The sequence below is a fragment of the Monodon monoceros genome, unplaced genomic scaffold, assembly GCF_005190385.1.
Source record: "Monodon monoceros isolate NGI ecotype Baffin Bay Population unplaced genomic scaffold, NGI_Narwhal_1 Super_Scaffold_18, whole genome shotgun sequence".
In the NCBI taxonomy this organism is placed as follows: Eukaryota; Metazoa; Chordata; class Mammalia; order Artiodactyla; family Monodontidae; genus Monodon; species Monodon monoceros.
In genome coordinates, this window is record NW_021703774.1 from 162,830,616 (window position 1) to 162,850,095 (window position 19,480).

The 19,480-nt window shown below is 53.8% G+C and overlaps 1 protein-coding gene across 2 annotated transcripts; it reads left to right on the forward strand.

Annotated features, from left to right (window-relative positions):
* Positions 1-299: 299 nt before the first annotated feature.
* On the forward strand, positions 300-19,203 carry E2F2 (E2F transcription factor 2). 2 transcript variants are annotated; one of them, XM_029231135.1, is made up of 7 exons: positions 300-582; positions 5,984-6,089; positions 7,691-7,910; positions 8,735-8,893; positions 10,395-10,509; positions 11,932-12,124; positions 17,208-19,203. In XM_029231135.1, exons 1-7 carry the CDS (start codon positions 331-333, stop codon positions 17,474-17,476), a joined length of 1,314 nt encoding a protein of 437 aa, XP_029086968.1. In that variant the 5' UTR covers positions 300-330; the 3' UTR covers positions 17,477-19,203. The 2 variants fall into 2 exon arrangements, with proteins under 2 accessions (XP_029086968.1, XP_029086969.1); XM_029231136.1 differs by having other exon boundaries at positions 7,691-7,904.
* Positions 19,204-19,480: the final 277 nt, after the last annotated feature.

Here is a 19,480-nt window from a genome sequence, read left to right on the forward strand (position 1 = left end):
GTGGGCATCCCAGAGACCACTCCCGAAGCGGGCCAGACCCCAGGTGCCGAAGCATTAGGGGGCGCGGGGCCCTTGCTGGTCGCAGCAGCCCTCGCGGCGGGGCATCCCCTGGCCGTGCCGCCGCCGCCGCCGCCGCCGCCGGCGCGGGGCGATCTCCAAGCGGCGATCTCCAAGCACTGCCCGGCTCGGCGGCGGGCCAGGAGGGGAGGGTCCGGCCTTGCCCGGCCTCCGCGCCATGCCGCGGGCCGTGTGAGCCGCCGCGGGCTCCGAAGCCCGCAGGTGCCGGCGGGCGCGCCAGGCCCGGCTGGGGAGGGGGGCGCTGCGCTCGCCATGCTGCGAGGGCCGCGGGCCCTGGCTCCGGCCGCGGGGCCACCCCCCAAGGGGCTGCCCGCGATGAGCCCCACGGAGCTGTGGCCGCCCGGCCTCAGCAGCCCTCAGCTCTGCCCGGCCACCACCACCTACTACACCCAGCTGTACCCGCAGACTGTGCCTCCCGCTGCGGCGCCGGGCACCTGCCTCGACGCCACCCCCCACGGACCGGAGGGCCAAGCTGTGCGATGCGTGCCTGCTGGCCGGCTGCCGGTAATGCTGGGGACCACCCCCCCCCCGCCCCCGCACCGCTTCCCTCTCTGCTTTTACGGGGGTGGGACAGGCGGGAGGGACGCCTGGGAGCTGTCTGAGTGAGGCAGGTCGAGTCTGGGGAGGGAGAAGGGGAGCTTTCAGCTTCCAGAACAACCCATTGCCCCAATATCTAAGTAGAAGAGCCTTTCATTTTCAGACTTGGGATGAAATAACCTCATCCATTGGGGTGGAATGGAATGAGCACTGGATCAGGAGTGTGGAGACCCAACGCCCTACGCCCAGTGCACCCTGTGACCTTGGGGAAGTCTACGGAGTCAATTTGCTGTCATTCATTCATTCTTTCATTCATTGTTTGGCCCAGAAACCAGTACTGGGCACCTGCTATTGTCCAAGCACAGAACTGAGCCTGGGGATACCATGGGGGCTTTTAAATAGGGAGAGGTCTCTCAGGTCCAGTTTGGCTGAGACGCCTAATTTTCCATCCGGCCAACTCTTTCCCAATTATCTGCCCTAGGTCCTCCCCCAGGCCCAGTCTTCTGTCCCAGACAGCCAGTAGCAGGTGCAAGGTGGGGGCAGCCCTCTGAGGTTCCTGTTCAGATTGACTGTTCTTTTCTCAAAGCGGCAGGACCGTTGCCAGGGAGGGCCCAAAGTGTGGTGGCACCAGGCACAGGGTGTGTTTTTTGGGAGTGGAATTCCTGGAGCCCGTGAGAATCGAAACAACCATAGGGTGGGGTGGAGTTGGAAGAGCCCTGGGAGATGGGGGTGATAGTTAGGGAGCCTGATTTCTGGTCCTGATTGCCGCTAATTCACTGTGTGTCCTTGGACAAGTCTTGGCCCTGGTCTGGGCGTCAGTTTCCTTGTCTTGAAAATGTGTGCGTGCACGGAGTAGCTGTGGGACTAACTCACCTCAAGTCTCTTCCAGGTCCTGGGTTTTGGAAGCAGGATCCAGGAAGGGGAGATGGGGATGTTGTAGGTTGGCTTTGTTGTGAGTGGTGAGTTAAGTTCAAGTACAGGGAGAAGACCACCCCCTCTGCCCTAGAGGCACTGATCTGACCTGTGTCAATCAGCAGGCTTGGCCTCCAGCCACCGCTGGCTGCAGGCAGAGAGCCCCACTCCCTGCTCCTGGAATCCTGCTTTGCCAATGCTCAAGGCTTTAAACTTTCAGAACCCCTTCCTGTACATTATTTCCAACTAGGAGGAAGGCGGCAGGAGTGCTATTCCTATTTTACAAGTCAAGCAGCCAAGGATAACCGGGAGTTTTTACTTATCTTTAGTTCAGCATTTTACAGTCTAAAATAGTTTTCTACCCTATGAAGTAGATGGTTTTAGTAACTCCATGTTGCAGGGGGAAACTGAGGCTCAGAGAGGGGATGTGACCTGTCCAAGATCATATAGGGAAATATATGACCCACAAGGCAGGTTATCATTAGTCTCTTCTCTGTAGCCTTGACTTTCCCCAGTACCACCTGATTTAGGAGCTGGGTGCCCCCAGGGAGGGCACTCAGTGGTGGGCCCAGTCTCTCCTCTGGCCAGCTGCTTTCAGGAGACCCGGCAGAGTTTCAGTAACAGCTGTGGTTTTGAACTGCTTCCCTCCCAGAGGAGCTGAGTACATCTGTCTGTACCTCCCTCCCGGAGGGGCTCAGTGATCACAGCAAGAATGGCTCTTTTACTGAATGCCTCTCGTGTGCCAGGCACTGCTTGGCACTCTTCACATTCCTTATCTTGGTCAAGATGCCAAGATGCCCGGGATGAGGTATCTTACAGATGAGGAACCTGAGCAGAGACATGAAGTCACTTGTCCAAGTCCTACGCCAAGACGCGAGAGCATCTCTTTGCATCAGACCACCCTACAGGCCTCTGGGGCCCAGAGCCCCCTTTCCTGTCAGTCCCCGGCTTCCCTGTGCCACAAAACCCGGTGGGCAGGCCTTGGCCCCCTGCTTACTCATTTTAACAGGGTGTGACCTGGAGCAGCTCCAAACCCAACCCTGGGTGTGGCCACTTGTTTTGTGCCCAGGCTGCAAAGTGCAGGGTGAGCAGGATTTGTTGGGGAGCTGCTGTTTAAAGGGACCTTAGGCACTGCCCAGGGACGGTGACCAAGATCAACGGCAGAATGAAGGCGGGAACCCAGGTCTCCTCACTCCCTGACTAGAGCTCTTTCCGGCACCTCTGGAGGAGGCGTGGGATGTTCCTGCCCCAGCCGGGCACATGGCCTCACTCTGTGTCATTCCTGCAGGAACCTGTGAAGAGGGTGGGATTCTGCAGAGTTCTCCTTTTCTTTTCATTTGTCTGTCTTTTCCAAATTTCCTCTGAGAACCAGGGAAGAAAATGAACATTTTAATGAACGACCGTACAAGGTGGGTCAGATGAGGAAATGTAGGCTTAGGGAGGCAAGGCAGAGAGTCCCTCCCAGGCCACCACGAGGCAGAGCAGAGGATCTGGAAGCAAGGCTCTCAACTCCTTCCACTGGCTCCTACCCCCACCATCTAACTTAGGGCTTAGGAGAGACCTGGCTCCACTCCCTGTGTGATTTCCGGCAAGTCACTTCCCCTCTGAGCCCCGGTTACCTCACCTGGCTGCCTGCAAGGGGGTGGTGTCTGGGGCCTCTGGCCCTCTCACTTCTAGGGCTGCCTGAGGAAGGAGCTCCGTTCTTCTCCCTCGGGGTTGGCACGGTGGGCTTGAATCTTAACCAGGCCTTTAAGAAACAGCCAAAGGGTCTGCCTAAGAGGGCCAGGTTGGAGCCGAGCTGGCCTTTGCCCTCAGCACGTCCCTGACGCTTTTCAGCTCAGCCCTGAACCTCCCCCTCGCTGGTGGCCCTGGTGGATTAGTGATCGCAGCTCCCCCGCGTGAGCAAGCGCTTTGCTGCCCCCTCACTGAATCCTCCAGGAGGGAGGAGCAGAGCACCCCCCTTTTACAGGTGCAGCTCAAGAGGTCAGCGGACTTGCCCAGCTCACCCAGCCTGGATGGGAACCCAGGCAGCTCTGACTCCAAGGCCTGTGCTCAGCCTCTCGTTGGTCCTTGTCCTCCTGGGCTTGTCCTCTGCCACTTCCGTTCTGCAGGCTCAGACCCATCCATGATGAGCTGACTTTTCTCTGGGCAGTGCTCAGAGGTGTCAGAGAGATGTCCTCAGCTGGGGGACAGTTTGCTGCTTAGGGACCCTGACAGTGCAGAATAAGGGTGAAGGAGAGGAAGAAAAGGGAGGGGGCCAGTGTGTGTGTCTGTGTGAAGTAAAGTGATGGGGGCCGGTGGACATAACCAGGCCTCGGCTCAAATGTCAGCAAGTTCTGGGGCAACGTGTATGGGATGGAGCTGAACAGCCTAATACCTGGTTTTGGAGTCAGACAGAGCTGGGTTCAAACTCTGGCTTTGCTCTTTGTCTGTGTGGCCTTGGGCACGTGGCTTAACCTCTATGAGTCTCCATTTCTCATCCACCAAGAGAGAGTGCAGTACTGAGTTAGGACTGATGAGCACGTGATAGGCCCTGCGCAGGTACTCCGTTCAAGGCCCTCCCCTCCTCCCTGCTCTGCAGGTAGTGAGGTTCTTCCTGGTGTGTTCTGTGAACTCAGTAGGGGCTGGCTTCCATCAGGTGAATGTGAGTGGGGCTGGGGAGACTCTGGGCTGCCACCTCTGCCTCAGGTAGAACTCAGCCTGACTTCCCTTCCTCTCCTTGTCCTGGGCTCACCAGGTCTCAGTTGCTTCAGCTGTAAAATTGGGATTCGTGGCGTTGGGAAGATTCAGTGAGGTGATGAACATTGGGGCTTGGTCTAGGGCAGGTGGAAGGTCTCAGTGAATGATTAGGACTTTTCCTCTAAACAAGATGGGACTAGAGCAGGTCACTTTCCCTAGAATCTAGCATCTCACAGGCTGGGAAGTTAGAAAAGGAATATTTTCCAGAAGGACTTAAAGAGGAATGAGCAGGGAGACGTGGTGTTTGGATCATGTCCGGGTCTGGGTGGAGGTGGAGGGGAGGATCCTCTTATCCAGGCTCCTCCAACCAAGGAGCAGGGCTCCTCAAATCAGTCCAGGAAGACTTCCTGAAGGAGGCATGAGAAGGGGGAAGGGAGCTGACAGCATGAAGAGCCATCACTACCTCCCACACGTGTCAGCCCACCTGTGCTCAGCAGTGGTTAGAAGCCTCAGCCCTGCTGAGCGTGACCTCACCATCAAAAGTTAAAATAGACCTCTCTGTCCCAACTAAGGTAGGGGTGTCTGGGTGACTGGGGGAAGGGAAGAAGGAAATGAGCTCAGTGACCCCCAGAATAGTTTGTCTAGGAAGAGGCCGAGTTTGAATTTTAGGGAAGGGACTCCGCATTTCCTGAACACCTACTGAATGCTGAGCCACAGGTTGAGTGCTTTACAAAAGTTATCTCCTTGAATCCTTACAACAGCCCCTGGCAGTGGGTATTTTCCACCCCATTTTACAGAGGAGGAAACTGAGGCTCCTAGATGTGGAGCATTTCCTCAAGTCACACAGCAAGCCCGTGAAGGAGCAGGGAGATTCACGCCTGGGTCTCTGACCTGTGCCCCAGTGCCCCAGCCCTGCCTCTGCCCAGCCCTAACAAGGAGAGAGGCCCCTTCCGGGCCAGCCCAGCTTCTGGGCGTAATTGAGGCCGGGTGGCAGTGGGGTGGAGAGGAGCAGATGGGTCTGTGGTTTGATTTCCCCAGCAGGTGTTTCCCAAGCTTGGCGGGAACAGGGAGGGGGAGCAGGGGGACCTCAGCTGCTTGTCCTTAAGACACAGGGGAAGGATTCATTGTCTGCCCCTCTCAGCAAAGAAAGAATGGCAAATAGAGTCTATTCAGGCCCTGGGGCCCTTGAGCTGGAGCCCAAACGGGGGGTGGGGGATGTTTGCACTGCTTCCCGATGTGGACACCTCCCTGGGGTGTGGCACTGAGCCAGGAAGTCCCCTGGGCCTGGGCGGATGCCCAGCCCCACCCTGATAAGGGCCAGCTGTGAGCCTGTGATGGGCACCCAGTCTGGCTGAGCCAGCTGCTTCTGCAGTAGAGGTGCGGACGCTCTCCCCAGCCTGATGTGCTTTAGGCCCTCCCCTCTCCTTCCTCCCTGTATCATCCTGGGGGAGGGGGGTAGAGGGGCGGGTGTCAGGTCCAGTTATTAAGGAAGCCTGTATTAAAACCCAGACTGGCTTTGGTAGTCTCAAGTGCCTGGGCCTCGGAAGATGGGAGTGTTGTGTGCCCCTCAGAAATAGGACTTCCTTCCCCTGAAAGCTCATTTTTCAGGTCACTGATATTTCCTTACCAGGTACAGTGATTTTTTTCACCCAGGACTGGTGGCAAATTGAGGCAGGCGGTGGCTGCTGGTGGCCTCAGTGCTTTGGCCCCAAGTCGGGGAGAAGCTAAAGGACGAATGATTCTCAAACTCTGCCTCTCTCCCCTCTCTCTCCCCAAGGCCAAAAGGAAGCTGGACCTGGAGGGGATCGGGAAGCCTGTGGTCCCTGAATTCCGGACTCCCAAGCGGAAGTACATTAGAGTGGATGGCCTCCCCAGCCCCAAAAGTAAGCCACGCCGCTGGGTTATCTAAGGGCAGGCTCAGGAGACTGAGGTGGGGTGGGGAGGGGCAGAGGGCAGCAGCCCTGCCCAAATCACCAGGGCTAATATTTGTAGCGCACTTTCTGGTTTACACAGCAGTTTCCTGTGCCTTCTCACTGGATCCTGCCAGGCAGGTGGATTGTCCCCCTTTCACTGATGAGGCCGCTGGAGACTCAGAGTTTCAGTGACTTACCCAAGGTCACACTGCTAGTCAGTGGAGTCAGGACCAGAGCCCAGTTTCTGCCTCTTGATATTTTCAGTCAATATTCTGGTTTGGGAGGGAGTTTAAGCAACTGCGTTAGGGAGGAATTCTAATTTGGGGGGACAGAGACCTAATAAAGAAGGTATGTTATTGGGTGGTAAGCTTGAGGGTCTGGTCGGGACTCTGTTCTGACCTGACTGGTCACTCCTCTTCTGTGAATCTTAGCTGTCTCATCGGCAAAGCAAGGCGCAGCTAGATCGGGAATAGCAAGAAAGTTTCCTCTCCAAATGATGGGTAGAGGCTGCCCAGAGCTCTTTATTGAAGGATCCCAAGTGCACTAATCGGTTAGTAATGTCTGCCATGAATGCAAAAATTGACAACACTGTCTGTGTGCCAAATACTTGCTGTCTATCTATTAAGGGATTCTAAAGTCCCCTTCTAGAGGAATCTGAGACTCTCTAAAATTCAGTTTCCAGAACTAGTTTAGCCATTAACTTGCTATATGACTTGCAAGTCACTAGATTGCAAAAGTCTTCTTGTGGTTTAAGATGCTGCAGCTGAGATGTGGTCTTGTGACATCGACCTCATTAAGAAAGGGACCTTTTTCATGAACCTGCCACATGTGACATAATAGGACTGATTCCTCTCAGATAATCATTGCATGACACATAGAAAGAAAGAGCAAGTCTCTATGTCAGTGCTGTATGTCAGTTATATCTCAGTAAAACTGGAAGGGAAGAAAAAAAACATGTCTATAAACATGTTCTTGTCATTCCTTCCCTACCCTAATTCCAAATTCCTCGCATAACTGGCAGGGTAGGGTAATGGTTAGGAGGGGAGGCTCTGGAGCCAGACTGCCTGGATTTAAGTCCCAGCTTTGCCACTTTCTAGCTGAGTGAGTTGAGCAAGTTACTTAACCTGTCTGTGCCTCAGTATTCTCACCTGTAAAATGGGGACGGTTATACACCAAACTTATAGGGTGCTGTAAGGATTAAATCTGTTGTACATGGAAAGTGCTTAGAACAGTGAGCTACACACAGTAAGCATTTGTTGTTGTTAGTGGTGGTGGCGGTATGGCTGCCCTGAGCTTTGGTGGAAAGGTGCGAACCAAGAGTTAGAATATTTGGTTTCCAGCCTCGACGCTGCCCCCGATTGTGAAACCTTAAGCAAGTCACTTTGCCTCTCTAGTTATCAGATTCCCTGTTTGAACAATGGTGGTGAATGACCCCCTCCCTCCCAGTGCTCTGCAAACTGGAAAGTGGGTGCTTACATGGAGGGTGTAAACTGGAAAGTGGGTCCAGGTCAATGGAGGAAGTTCCCCAGGGGCCCCTCTCTGAGCAATGGCTGAGCGCCTTTCCTCGTCAGCCCCCAAGTCGCCTGGGGAGAAGACTCGCTATGACACGTCGCTGGGGCTGCTCACCAAGAAATTCATTTACCTCCTGAGCGAGTCTGAGGATGGGGTCCTGGACCTTAACTGGGCTGCTGAGGTGCTGGACGTGCAGAAGCGGCGCATCTACGACATAACCAATGTGCTGGAGGGCATCCAGCTCATCCGCAAGAAGGCCAAGAACAACATCCAGTGGGTGTGAGTGCCTGGGCTGGGGCCGATGGCACCAATGAGTGCGCGTGCTGTGGGTGGAGCCAGGGGCAATATCCTGAGGTTGTGAATGTAGGGGGCGGGCCTGAGAGCAACATCCAATGGGCACAAGCGCTGGCGGGTGAAATGAAGGGCAACATCCAATAAGCTTACACGCTGCGGGTGGAGCCAATGTATTTAAGAGGGGGACGGAAGAGCAGGTGTATATGCTGAAGTAGTATTAGGAAAGCATGGCAGGGTCAGAGAATGATTTATAGGACGTGTAAAGGCTAAGAGGACCCCAGATCCTCTTCAGTCAGGGGTCCCAATATTGCCCTCTTCTAACTTAGGGAAGTCCTCTGGGATCTGCGCAGTAGTAACGCAGACTCCTTCCAGCTGAGATATAAGTACTACAGACTTCGTTCCTCACTTCTATAAAGTCTTAAAGAACAGACCTGCAACCCCTGGCGTGAACTCTAAGAGAACGCAGGCAGAGAAGTCAGGAGTGAGGTCACTCCAGCTCCCTGCCATGTGGGGGAGCCTGGGGCATAGGGTGGGTAGAGTTGAAAGCCCCCCAAAAGTGGTGTCAGGCCCTGACTTGTTTCTTTTCCCTAGCCCAACCCCCAAACATCAAGTTCCAATCCTTGGCAGCTCCTTGGGAGCTAGGCAGGACCACTGATTTGTACAAGCCAGGAGGCACCATCATAGACCATGTGAATGGCCTCTTCCTGGAGTTTTGCCCACATCGTCTGTGCAGCTTTGCACAGCAGCCCTGGGGTTGGGGTCCCTGGGTGTAGACTGAGACTGACACTGGGGGACTGCTCTGTCCCCAGAGGCAGAGGACTGTTTGAAGACCCCACCCGGCCTGGGAAGCAGCAGCAGCTGGGGCAGGAGCTGAAGGAGCTAATGAGCATGGAGCAGGCCTTGGACCAGCTCATCCAGAGCTGCTCCTTGCACTTCAAGCACCTGACGGAGGACAAGGCCAACAAGAGATATCCTCTTTGGCTGGGGGGAAGGCGTCTGGGAGCAGGGGGCCTGTTGCATGCTCGTAACTACCCAGAGTTGATGCGGTACCTCCCTGCAAGGACTGATCCACCTGTTTCTTCCTTCCTCAGTGGCTTTTCCTCTTGGGTCTCTTGAAGTTACTTTCTCATTATAAAAATAAGACAAGTACATTTCTGTAAATCTGGAAAATGGAGAAAAGGAAAAAGAGCTGCCACCCGAACACAGCCATCATTCCATAGCTATACACAGGGTGTGTGTTATTTAAATACTGTGTGTACCTGCTGTATACAACGTTTTATATTCTGCTTTTCTCCACTTAGTGTACTGCCATAGGTGGTTTTTATGTTGTTACATGTCCTTCCTAACTATTTGGTTGGTCCACATGAAATTGCTCATATTGCAGTTTCGTATGGTTTAACATCATATATATTTTTGTTTGTTTGTTTGTTTTTGTTTTGCCACACCGCACGGCTTGCAGGATCTTGCTTCCCCGACCAGGGATCGAACCTGTGCCTCCTGCAGTGGAAGTGCAGAGTCCTAACCACTGGACCGCCAGGGAATATTTAAATGGTTTGAGAATGTCCTACTCAGATCACTATGGTTTGTTGATAAGGCCTAGAATGGGCATTTAGATCAATGCTAGATTTCTGTTTTATAAAGCGACATAGTGATGAATATCTTTCTTTATTTTTATTTTTTGGCTGCGCTGGGTCTTTGTTGCTGTGCCCTGGCTTCTCATTGCAGTGGCTTCTCTTGTTGCGGAGCACGGGCTCTAAGCACGCGGGCTTCAGTAGTTGCAGCACATGGGCTCAGTAGTTGAGGCACGTGGGCCCTAGAGTGCGCGGGCTCAGTAGTTGCGGCACTCGGGCTCTAGGGTGTGCGGGCTCCAGTAGTTGTGGCGCACGGGCTTAGTTGCTCTGCAGCATGTGGGATCTTCCCGGACCAGGGCTCGAACCCGTGTCCCCTGCACTGGCAGAAGGATTCTTAACCACTGTGCCAACAGGGAAGTCCCAAATACCTTTATAGATAGAAACTTTTCCCAAGTTTTTTACTTATTTCCCTAGGTTAGATTCCTAGGATTGAAACAATGAGGTCAAAGAGCATAGACTTTGCAATGGCTTTACACATACTTTTTCCAAATGGTTGGACCATCTAATTGGTATTTGGATCTGACCTTGTATTTCTGGAAGGACAGTAGGCATTGTGAGAAATATAAAGAAATTAGACATGTCTTCCTGCCCTCTCAGAGCTAAAAATCTAGCTTGGTAGATGAAGCCTTTATGTAAAAAGCTGATATAAGGCAGCATTTTTTTTAATGATTCAGACCCCCATTTCTAAGGGGGTCCAAGGTAGCTTCTGAGATTAAAAGAACAGGTTACAGTTTTGGGGTGTTCAGAGTCTTTGAGAGGTGGGTTAGATCCCTTCCGGGTAGGCCGGGAGTTTTAATTTTGACCAGACAGTCACTTCTCTTGACTCTCCTGCCCCTACACTGGCCTACGTGACTTACCAGGACATCCGTGCTGTGGGCAGCTTTAAGGAGCAGACCGTGATCGCTGTCAAGGCCCCTCCGCAGACGAGACTGGAAGTGCCTGACAGGAGCGAGGTGAGCATTTAGTGGAGAGCAGGGTTAGGAACATTCCAGACAGCTCTGCAGGTTCCGTTCCTGGCACTGCCTAGTCCCAAGCTTCCCTGATCCATGCTGGTGGCCATGGCAAGACTGATGGTCTCCAAGCTGGGGCAGAAGTGGCGGAAGCTGGAAAGGGCATCAGGCATTAGGTACCAGCCGGAGAAAATCTCTGTTCCTGGTTCCTCTCCGCATCCCACCAGCCCCTGCGTTCCCATGCGCAAGCACACGTGCACTCACGCACAGCAATGTCAGTACTCACAGTAATCCTTCCATGTTAACCTAGTTTAAAGACCAAAATTCTTACACTCTCTATGAGGCTGTCTGTGCTCTGACCTCACCCACCTCCTCTCGCATGCTGACCCCCTTCTGTCTCTACTTCAGCCACACTGAACTGCCTGCCGTTTCCCCACCACACTAAGCTCGACGTCAGTACAAGACCTTCTCGCACGCTATTCCCTCCAGCCGAAGTGCTCTTCCCTCTCTCTGCCTGGTTTACGGCTATTCATCCTACAGGTCGCAACTTGAACATCACTTCCTCAAGAAGCCTTCCCTGATTACCTCCAGACTTCATAACCACGTGTTCTTTTCCATCGCACTTAACCTCCATTTGCCGGGATATATTGGTGATTACATAATTATGTTCTGCTTCATCTGTTACAGTGTAACCTCCACAAAGCCGTGTTCCACCCATGTGGTACCCCCAGCCCAGAGTCTGATAAGGGCTCCAGAAATAATCTGTTTAGTGGAAAAGCATTAAGCTATATAAGGCCCGTAGGGGCAGGCAAAGGGACTGCCTGGGCGCAGGCGTGGACACCTGAATGTGATCGGCAGCAGCATGTGCGTTGCCAGTTGTGGCTCAAGCTGCGGGTACGAGGTGGGCAGGAGGCAAGGGCAGGAAAGCCAAGTGTCAGTCTCTTGGTTACAAATAACAGAAAGCCAAGTCTGACTGGCTTAAGTGAGGGGGACCCGGGGGGAGCCAAGTGACAGGTCCAGGGGGAGATTTGGGGATTGCAGGCAAGGCTGGATGCAGAGGCTCAAACCGTGTCGTAAAGGTGGCCTCACACTCCATCTCACTCTGCCATTTTCTGTGCCAACTCCATTCCCAGGTGGGCTCTCCCCTTGCCGTGGCAAAGATAGCTTTTATGATACCAGCTCAGGCCTGAGAGTGGGGGAGGAGTGAGTTCCCAAAGGAAAATCAAGGCACTCTCCCTAAAAGAAGGGGGTCTCGGGGCCAGACAGATGTCTACCACAGACCACACGGGGCAGGCCCAGCACCCAGCTCAGGAGCCGAGCATGCTCATATGGACGGTGGGAGCCTCATGTGTCCGTGCATACCCACTGAGCCATGAGTAAGTCCAGCTGCCCAGAGCCATGACCTGGCTTCTCTTCCTTCTCTAGGAGAACCTGCAGATATATCTGAAGAGCACGCAGGGGCCCATCGAAGTCTACCTTTGCCCAGAAGAGGTGCAGGAGCCCAACAGTCCTGCCAAGGAGCCCCTCCCCTCCACCTCCGCCCTCAGTCCCAGCCCTGACCCCACCCAGCCCAGCAGCAGCATCAACCCTGGAATCACGGAATCCACGGCATCCTCAGGTGAGACCCTCTGTCCAGAGGGACAAGGGATGCCGAGAGGGACCAGCCTTAGAGTTTCCCTCTTCCTTGTCAACATTTGTTGGGTACCTACCTTCTACCCAGCAGCAGGGGATACAGTCCTTCTCCCACACACGTGTGCATTGCCCTTTACACTTTATAAAGCACATGCACGTTCCTTGTCTCAGTGGGGAGACTGTTGCTACTCTGGGCAGAGGAGCGCCTGGGTTTGAATCCCACCCCTTCCACTTACCAGCTATATGATCTTGGACAAATTACTTTACCTTTCTTTGCCTTAATTTCCGCATCTGTAATTTGGGCATAGTAATTAATAGTATCTACTTCATAGTTTGTGAACATTAAATGAGTTAATATAGGTAAAGCATTTAGAACGGTGCCTGGCAATAACTGTTAGCCATTATTATCATTATTACGGCCACCGCCACTAGTACTGCTACTTCTGTAACAGCTCCTAATGGCAGAGCTCCTAACACTCAATAGCCCATAGTAAATGGAAATTATAGATTTTCTGAGGAAGGCTCAGCACTTTCTTAGGAGATAATAACTAAGGTGTTTTAAACACGACTGTGTACCAGGTACATCCATTATCACATTACTCCTCACAGCGGTTCTTGAGGTGGGTTTTATTGTTCCCAGTTTAGAGATACATAAACTGAAACAGAGGTGATGTGACCTGCCCAAGGCCTCCTAGCTGGGAGGCAGCAGAGCTGTGTCTTGAACCTTGGTCTCCACACTCTAGCCCAGGGCTCTCTCCACGAGGCACAGAACAGATCAAGGAAGGACGGTGCCTGGGAGGTGGGTGGTAGAGCTAAAAGCTGTCTATGCCGGGCAGGAAGTAGTATGAGGCCGTTGCCAAGGAGCAAAGAGGTGGGAGAGTCCCCGAGGTCTCCCCAGGGAGACTGGGAGTTGGACAGGAGTAGAAATGGGAGCCTATGAAGGGCCCTCCCCCAGATTGGTTTTTGCCCTTTACTGAGATCAGGTTAGATCGGCAGGATCCTTCGAGGCCACGTAGGCCAGTGTTCCGCTTTTGTTTTCTTAGCAGCAGAATTCCCCTAAATAGAACCCTAGTGTTTAAACACATGCAGAGCTAGAACTGGTCTGGTGGAAGAAGCTTTTTGTGTGTGTGGTGGTGGAGGCAGGTGTCCACAGAACCCAGATTGGATTCCATTTCTTTAACTCAAGGGTTAATAAAACTATTGCCTGCAGGCCAAATCTGGCCTGTTTTTATATGACCCATGACCTAAGAATGGTTTTCACATTTTTAAAGAGTTGGGGGTTCAGCGTAGGGCAAGTGACGGTGTGACAGAGACCATATGTGTCCTGCAAAGCCTAAAATACTATCTAGCCCTTTACAGAAGTTTGTTGACCCCTGATTTAACTCAACACTTCATTTTACACATGAATAAACTGAGGCCCAGAGAGGGCAAGTGACTTTCCTAAGGTCACACAGCAAGTTAGTGGCAGAGCTCAGACAAGAGCCCAGACTCCTAGTTCTTCTCTAGCCATCTCTCCTGTGTTCCAGCCCAGTCCCAGGACCAGGGCTCTCCCTGAACCGACCATCTGTCCCTCCGGGAACCTCCCAGTGCCTATCTCCCAGTCCAGACCTTTGCCCCACCCTGTTCTCCCTCCTCCTCCCACGCTCTGCTTTCTCGCTCCACTGTCAACAAGTGCACGGCTCTCCAGAGTTAGAACCTTCAGTTGTCGTCTGAGACCTTGGGCAGAGGTGGAGGACCCTACCTCATAAGCAAGGACAAGGATTTTACCTCAGTTGTACAAGTCAAGAGGCTGAGGCCCGAAAAGCCTAGATAGAGGCTTACGGAACAGTAGGCGGAGGGGCCAGCCCAGAAGTCAGCTCTGTGCCAGGGCCCATGCCCTTGCTGCCTCTCTTCACCCTTGCCACATGGTCTCTTAGTGATGTCCCTGCTGAAAGGAGCAGGAGGAAGTTTTCCAGAAGGTGTACACACACACACATGCACTCACACGTGCTCCATGTTCTGGCCTAAGCAGGGTCATTCTGAGATACAAACACCAAGGGCCTGGTCCAAAGAGGAGGCCACTACAGTCTTAGGACCCAGGTTCCCATCCTAGTTCTGGCGCCACCAGGGGAATCATTCTTGTTTGGGGACCTCGTTTACCTCATCTGTAATGGGACGAATCTGAACCTGAGTCATTGAACATCTCTCCGGGCTGTGACTTTCTGACTTAAAACTACATGTGGCTGAGGGCACAGGAGCTGAAGCTGGGACACTCGGGTGTGAGTCTGCATCTCACCTCCTTTGATGGGGTGACTGTGGGGGAGTCACTTTAACCCCTCCGAGCCTCTGTTCCCACGTCTCCAAAAAGGGGGACACTAAATAAAACTCCCTCGTGATTATTGGGTGTGTTTCAGGTGATGATACAGCGTGAATGTGACTTTTTAAAAGTTTGTGTGAACTGGACACCTATTATGTGTGGGTTTGGAGATATTTAAGTGAATATGAGCCATTCAGGGTGCAGTAGAGGCACAGATGTTACAAAGAGCAGTTCTCTTCTGGATGTGATAAACAGTGAGACAGAGAAAGAGGGAGAGAGAGAGGATGGATGGATGGATGGAGGGATGGATGGGAGGGGTCGGACCTGAGGTAAAGGCTCTCACATGTGATAGCTCAGTTACTGCTTCCACAACTCAGGGTGGTGGGTCCTTATTTTTCCTACTGGGAAAACTGAGGTGCCGGGTCCTGTAGCTGGTGAGGGGCTGGGGACTGAGCCCCCAGCTTCTTCCTCACTCCCAAGCCAGGCCTCGTACTCTAACACACGCAGGCCTGTACTCTAACACACGCAGGCCTCTGCGATGTGCTAAACAAACATTTGATTTTTTTTTCATTCAAATACTACATTTAATTGGCTTCTTTGAGCTTCAGTTTCCTCATCTGTAAATAGACATAACAACAGTGCCTCCCCCTGGGGCTTCTGGAGTGTCCAAGGAGGTGAAACAGGCCTCTCCTTGAGATCAGAGCTGACGGAGCAAGCCCTTGGGAAATGGGAACTATTTTTGTTTTTAAGGACAGCCTGCAGACCAGCTGTTCTTTATCTGCACTTACCATTTAAGCCTCTCAACAACCGGAGGCAGGTATAATCGTCCCCGTTTTAGGGGTGAGGAAACGGAGACCTATGAACGTTGTCACTTGCCCACAGTTACACAGCTAGCTCGAGGTTGATCAGGCGGTCTGGCACACTGACATGGTTGTATTTTCAAAGCAATGCTTGGCTGGTAAGGAACGACCCAGATGGTGAGATTCTGGGCATCAGGGTGTATTTGGCAGGGGATTTCTGGCACCCTGCTCCACATGCCTGCGTAAGGAATCACGTCCTTACCTCTAAATGGAAATGAGCTGGTGTGCTGAAGAGTAGGTGATGGCCGGTGTGCCTGGAGAGGTGAGCGTGAGCTATGGGAGGGAGGCGGGAGAGGGACCAGGAAGGAAGGCCGGGACCAAGTCGCGCCGGGCCTGCTCAGTCCTGGTGGGAACTTGGATTTTATTCTAAGCCACTTTTTTTTTTTGGCCGCGCCACTTGGCATTTGGGATCTAAGTTCCCCGACCAGGGATCGAACCCGCGCCCCCTGCATTGGAAGCTTGGGGTCTTAACCACTGGACCGCCAGGGAAGTCCCTCTAAGCCATTTTTAAGTCACAGCACAGACTGCAAGGGCCAAGAGTCGAAGCAAGGTGACTGGTGAGAAGGCTTCTGCAGGGGCCTGGGTGAGAGGAAGGGGCGAGCCGCAGATCACAGCAGCGGGACTGAAGAGAGATGGGCAGCTTAGAGGGTTGATTTGGTTGTGGAGGTGACCGAACCTGCTGCTGGGTCAGATGCGGGGAAATGGCAGGATTACAGGTGATTCTTGGGCCTTCTGGCCTAAGCAACTGAGTGGGCGGGGGTTCATTAAATACAATGGGGGAAGACTCAGGTTTGGGGGAAGCCCGGGAGTTTGGTTTTGACGTGCTGAGTTCTGACCTAGCGTAGCCATCAAGTAGAGATGTAGCAGGAGCCCAGAGCCGGGGGGGGGGGGGCCGGGGGGGTCTGTGCCAGTGGCATCCACTTGGGGCAGTAGATCTGGAGACGGATTTCAAGCCATGGGGCCCGCTGAGATCACCTGGCGAGGAGTGCAGCCAGAGGAGAGAAGAATCGGAGGATGGAGCCCCTGGGCTTCAGGGTTTAGAAGTTGAGAAGACGAGGAGGATCCAGGAAAGGAGACCAGGAAGAAGCAGCCAAAGAGGTTGAAGAGAGGAAGAAAACCAGGAGAATCTAGTACCTCCGAAGCCAAGTGAAGATGTTTCAAGAAGAAGGGTGTGAACGACTGCATCAGACTCTGCTGGAATGTCACATGGGATGAGGCCAGAGAACTGACCCCTGGATTTAGCAACATGGAGGGCACTGGTTCAGACAGACCCCAGGTTGGAGTGGGTTGAAGCGTGAATAGTGGTGGGGAAGTAGGGAGTGAGCACGGGTAGCTCTTAAGAAACTTCACTGTGAAAGGGAGCAGTACAATGGGCTGGTAATTGGAGAGAGTCATGAGGTCAGGGGAGGATGCTCTTTAAAGATCAGAGTTATTAGGGACTTCCCTGGCGGTCCAGTGGTTAAGGCTCCGCGCTTCCAATGCAAGGGACGTGGGTTCGATCCCTGGTCAGGGAACTAAGATTCCACATGCTGCATGGTGAGGCCAAAAAAACATAATAAAGATAAGAGTTATTAGAGGATGTCTGTGTGTTGACAGGAATGATCTAGGAGAGTGAGAGGAATTGATGATGCAGGAAAAAGACATAGTGACTTCAGGGGCCAGGACCTTGATGGTGAAAGGGGGTAGGGTGACTGCAGAAGCTGGGGCTGGGTGTGGAGACAGGAGAGGGGAGGGGAGAGAGTGTGGGTGAAGGAGGGGGGCTGCTGGAGCTGGGGCGGGAAAGGGCAGGGCGTCCTGTGCTGTCAGGCGTGAGCCAGGGTAGGAGAGACCAGAGGCTGTTTTTGTTCTCGGAGGTCTGACCAGAGGCTTTCGGGCACCAGCATCAGGCATAACCCTTGTCGATTTGTCTCCAGCACCAGCGCTGACGTCCCAGCAGGTCCTGCCACCACTCCCGCCGTCCCTTGTCCCCCTGGAGGCCACCGACAGCATGCTGGAGCTGCCACACCCACTCCTGCAGCAGACGGAGGACCAGTTCCTGTCCCCGACACTGCCATGCAGCTCCCCTCTGATCAGCTTCTCCCCACCCTTGGACCAGGACGACTACCTGTGGGGCCTGGACGGCGGGGAGGGCATCAGTGACCTCTTCGACACCTATGACCTTGGGGACCTGCTGATTAACTGAATGGCCCCTGCCTGCGCCCCGGCAACCCCTCCAGTCTCTACCTCCTCACAGGCAGACTGACAGGCCCTCTGCCTGCACAGGATGTGACACGAGGTGCTGCCCTCAGGGTATGGGGGTCCCCCCTTTTCCTTTCCTACCTACCACCTGCCGGCCAGTGCTGTCGGGGGAATGTGGAGGATACGGGGAAGGAGCCTGTCAGGGGTTGGGTCCTGTCCTTCTTCATGGAAACTGGGCCTGGGAAGACCCAGCCAGTCTTCTGACCTCTGATCTCTCATGTGAAGGGCCACAGGGGAGGTGACCAGGTCCAAGGAGAGTTCCTGCAATTGCCTTTAGAGGGGCAATTAGGACCCTCAGTTTATCAAGAAGCACTTAATGCCTTTGTATTTATTTCAGGTTGAGTATTGTTTGTTTGCCTTCCCTGAGTTTTAGCAGGGAGGTTGTTCTAGTTCCTAGGAAGACGTCTCCTCAGACAGGTCCAAGGGCAGGCCGGGGCTTGCAGGGGCCCAGGCCAACTCCCTGACTCCCCCCAGCAGTGGGGGACTGGGCCTCAGGGGCCACCCAGTCTGCTGGAATGCCAGGTGCACTTCAGCCTCCTGATTCTCTCGAGCGGGGGCTGCAGGATTCCTGGTCTCCTCTGTCCCAGAGCTGGTTCCAAGGAGTCAGCCCAGAAGAGCTCCCGGGGAAACTGGGGCACGAACATGGAAGCAGCTGTCCGCTGCTGTGGGCACCTTTCCTCCGTTGTTGCCTCTTGCTGGGACAGGGGCTGTTTTACACTGCGGACCTGGGTGGTAGGGACAGGCCCGCTAAGGACAAGGGTGAGCAGAAAATAAGAAACTGCCAGGAAGCGCCCCTGCTGGGAGCTGCTGGTATCGCCCTCCCCTGCCCGGGAAGGATTGTTTTTTGCCGCATCTGTTGAAGGGGGTGATTCTTTAATGACCTCCCCTTCCCCCCAGCTCTCACACAGACCCCCAGGGACAGAAGTGACCACGGCTTGATGGCATGTTGGCTCCTTTTGTCACAGGATGCTGAAGGGGTGACAGGGAAGAGTCTTCATGGCAGACCAGACGTTGGCAGCTAATGGGGAGACGGGCTCATGTTACCTCTTCAGGCTTGGGGTCCTAAGAAGGTCTTTTGGCCTCACCCCATCCCCCAGAGGCTTGACCATCCCACATTGTCCCCGTAGCCCAGCTGGGTATGGGGCAGTCAGCTCTCCTCCCCCGCCCAACTTGGGGTGGGTGGGGGGCTCTGGGCTGAACCAAGGCTGTGCCTTCCTGAGAGAGGCAGCCAGAGGTGGTGGTCTGAGAGACCCACCACCCACCTCAGGGAGCTAGGTTTCCTCAGGGGCTCAGCTGGGCAGCACTTTTATTTTTTTAAGTTTGTAGCATTAAGTTGGTCTCAAATATGAAGTTGGCTCCATGGGATTGCTCCTGAGCTGACCTACTGGCTTCTGAAGCTTGGAAGGTGGGCTTCTTTGGGGGTGGGGTCCAATGTGAGCTAATGCCCAGCCGGGGACAGTCAGGCCTTGTCATTCGCTCAACTTCCTGGGTCCCCAAGTTAGTGCCCTCTCAGGAATGATCACAGATACCCTGCTCTATAAACAGGGCTAGTTTTTTATTCTTTACGGAAGTGACTTTGGTCTCTAAACACTCACAGGGGTCTCATCGGCAGGCATTTTTGAAGCCCAGCATGCCTAGGGCCGAGGGACCACCTTGGCCCTCGGGTGGGGGAAAGGGATGCTGCCTGGGATCTGGTTTGGGGCGGGTGGGGCTGGAGATGGCATGGCTGTTGTGAGGTCTCTGCTGGGCTGCCATCTAGCCATGCGCCATATCTGAGGACAGAGCTGTCTGACTTCCATGCCTTGGGCTCTGTCTAGAGCTTTCTCCTAGAATTAAATCATAGAAAAGGGAAATGAATTTAATGGTGAAGTCCAGCCAGAATTGAAGCTCATTCCCCAAAGCCCAGCCAAAGGGCTGGACAGAGAGGCTGTCCCTTGGGCCCATGGCC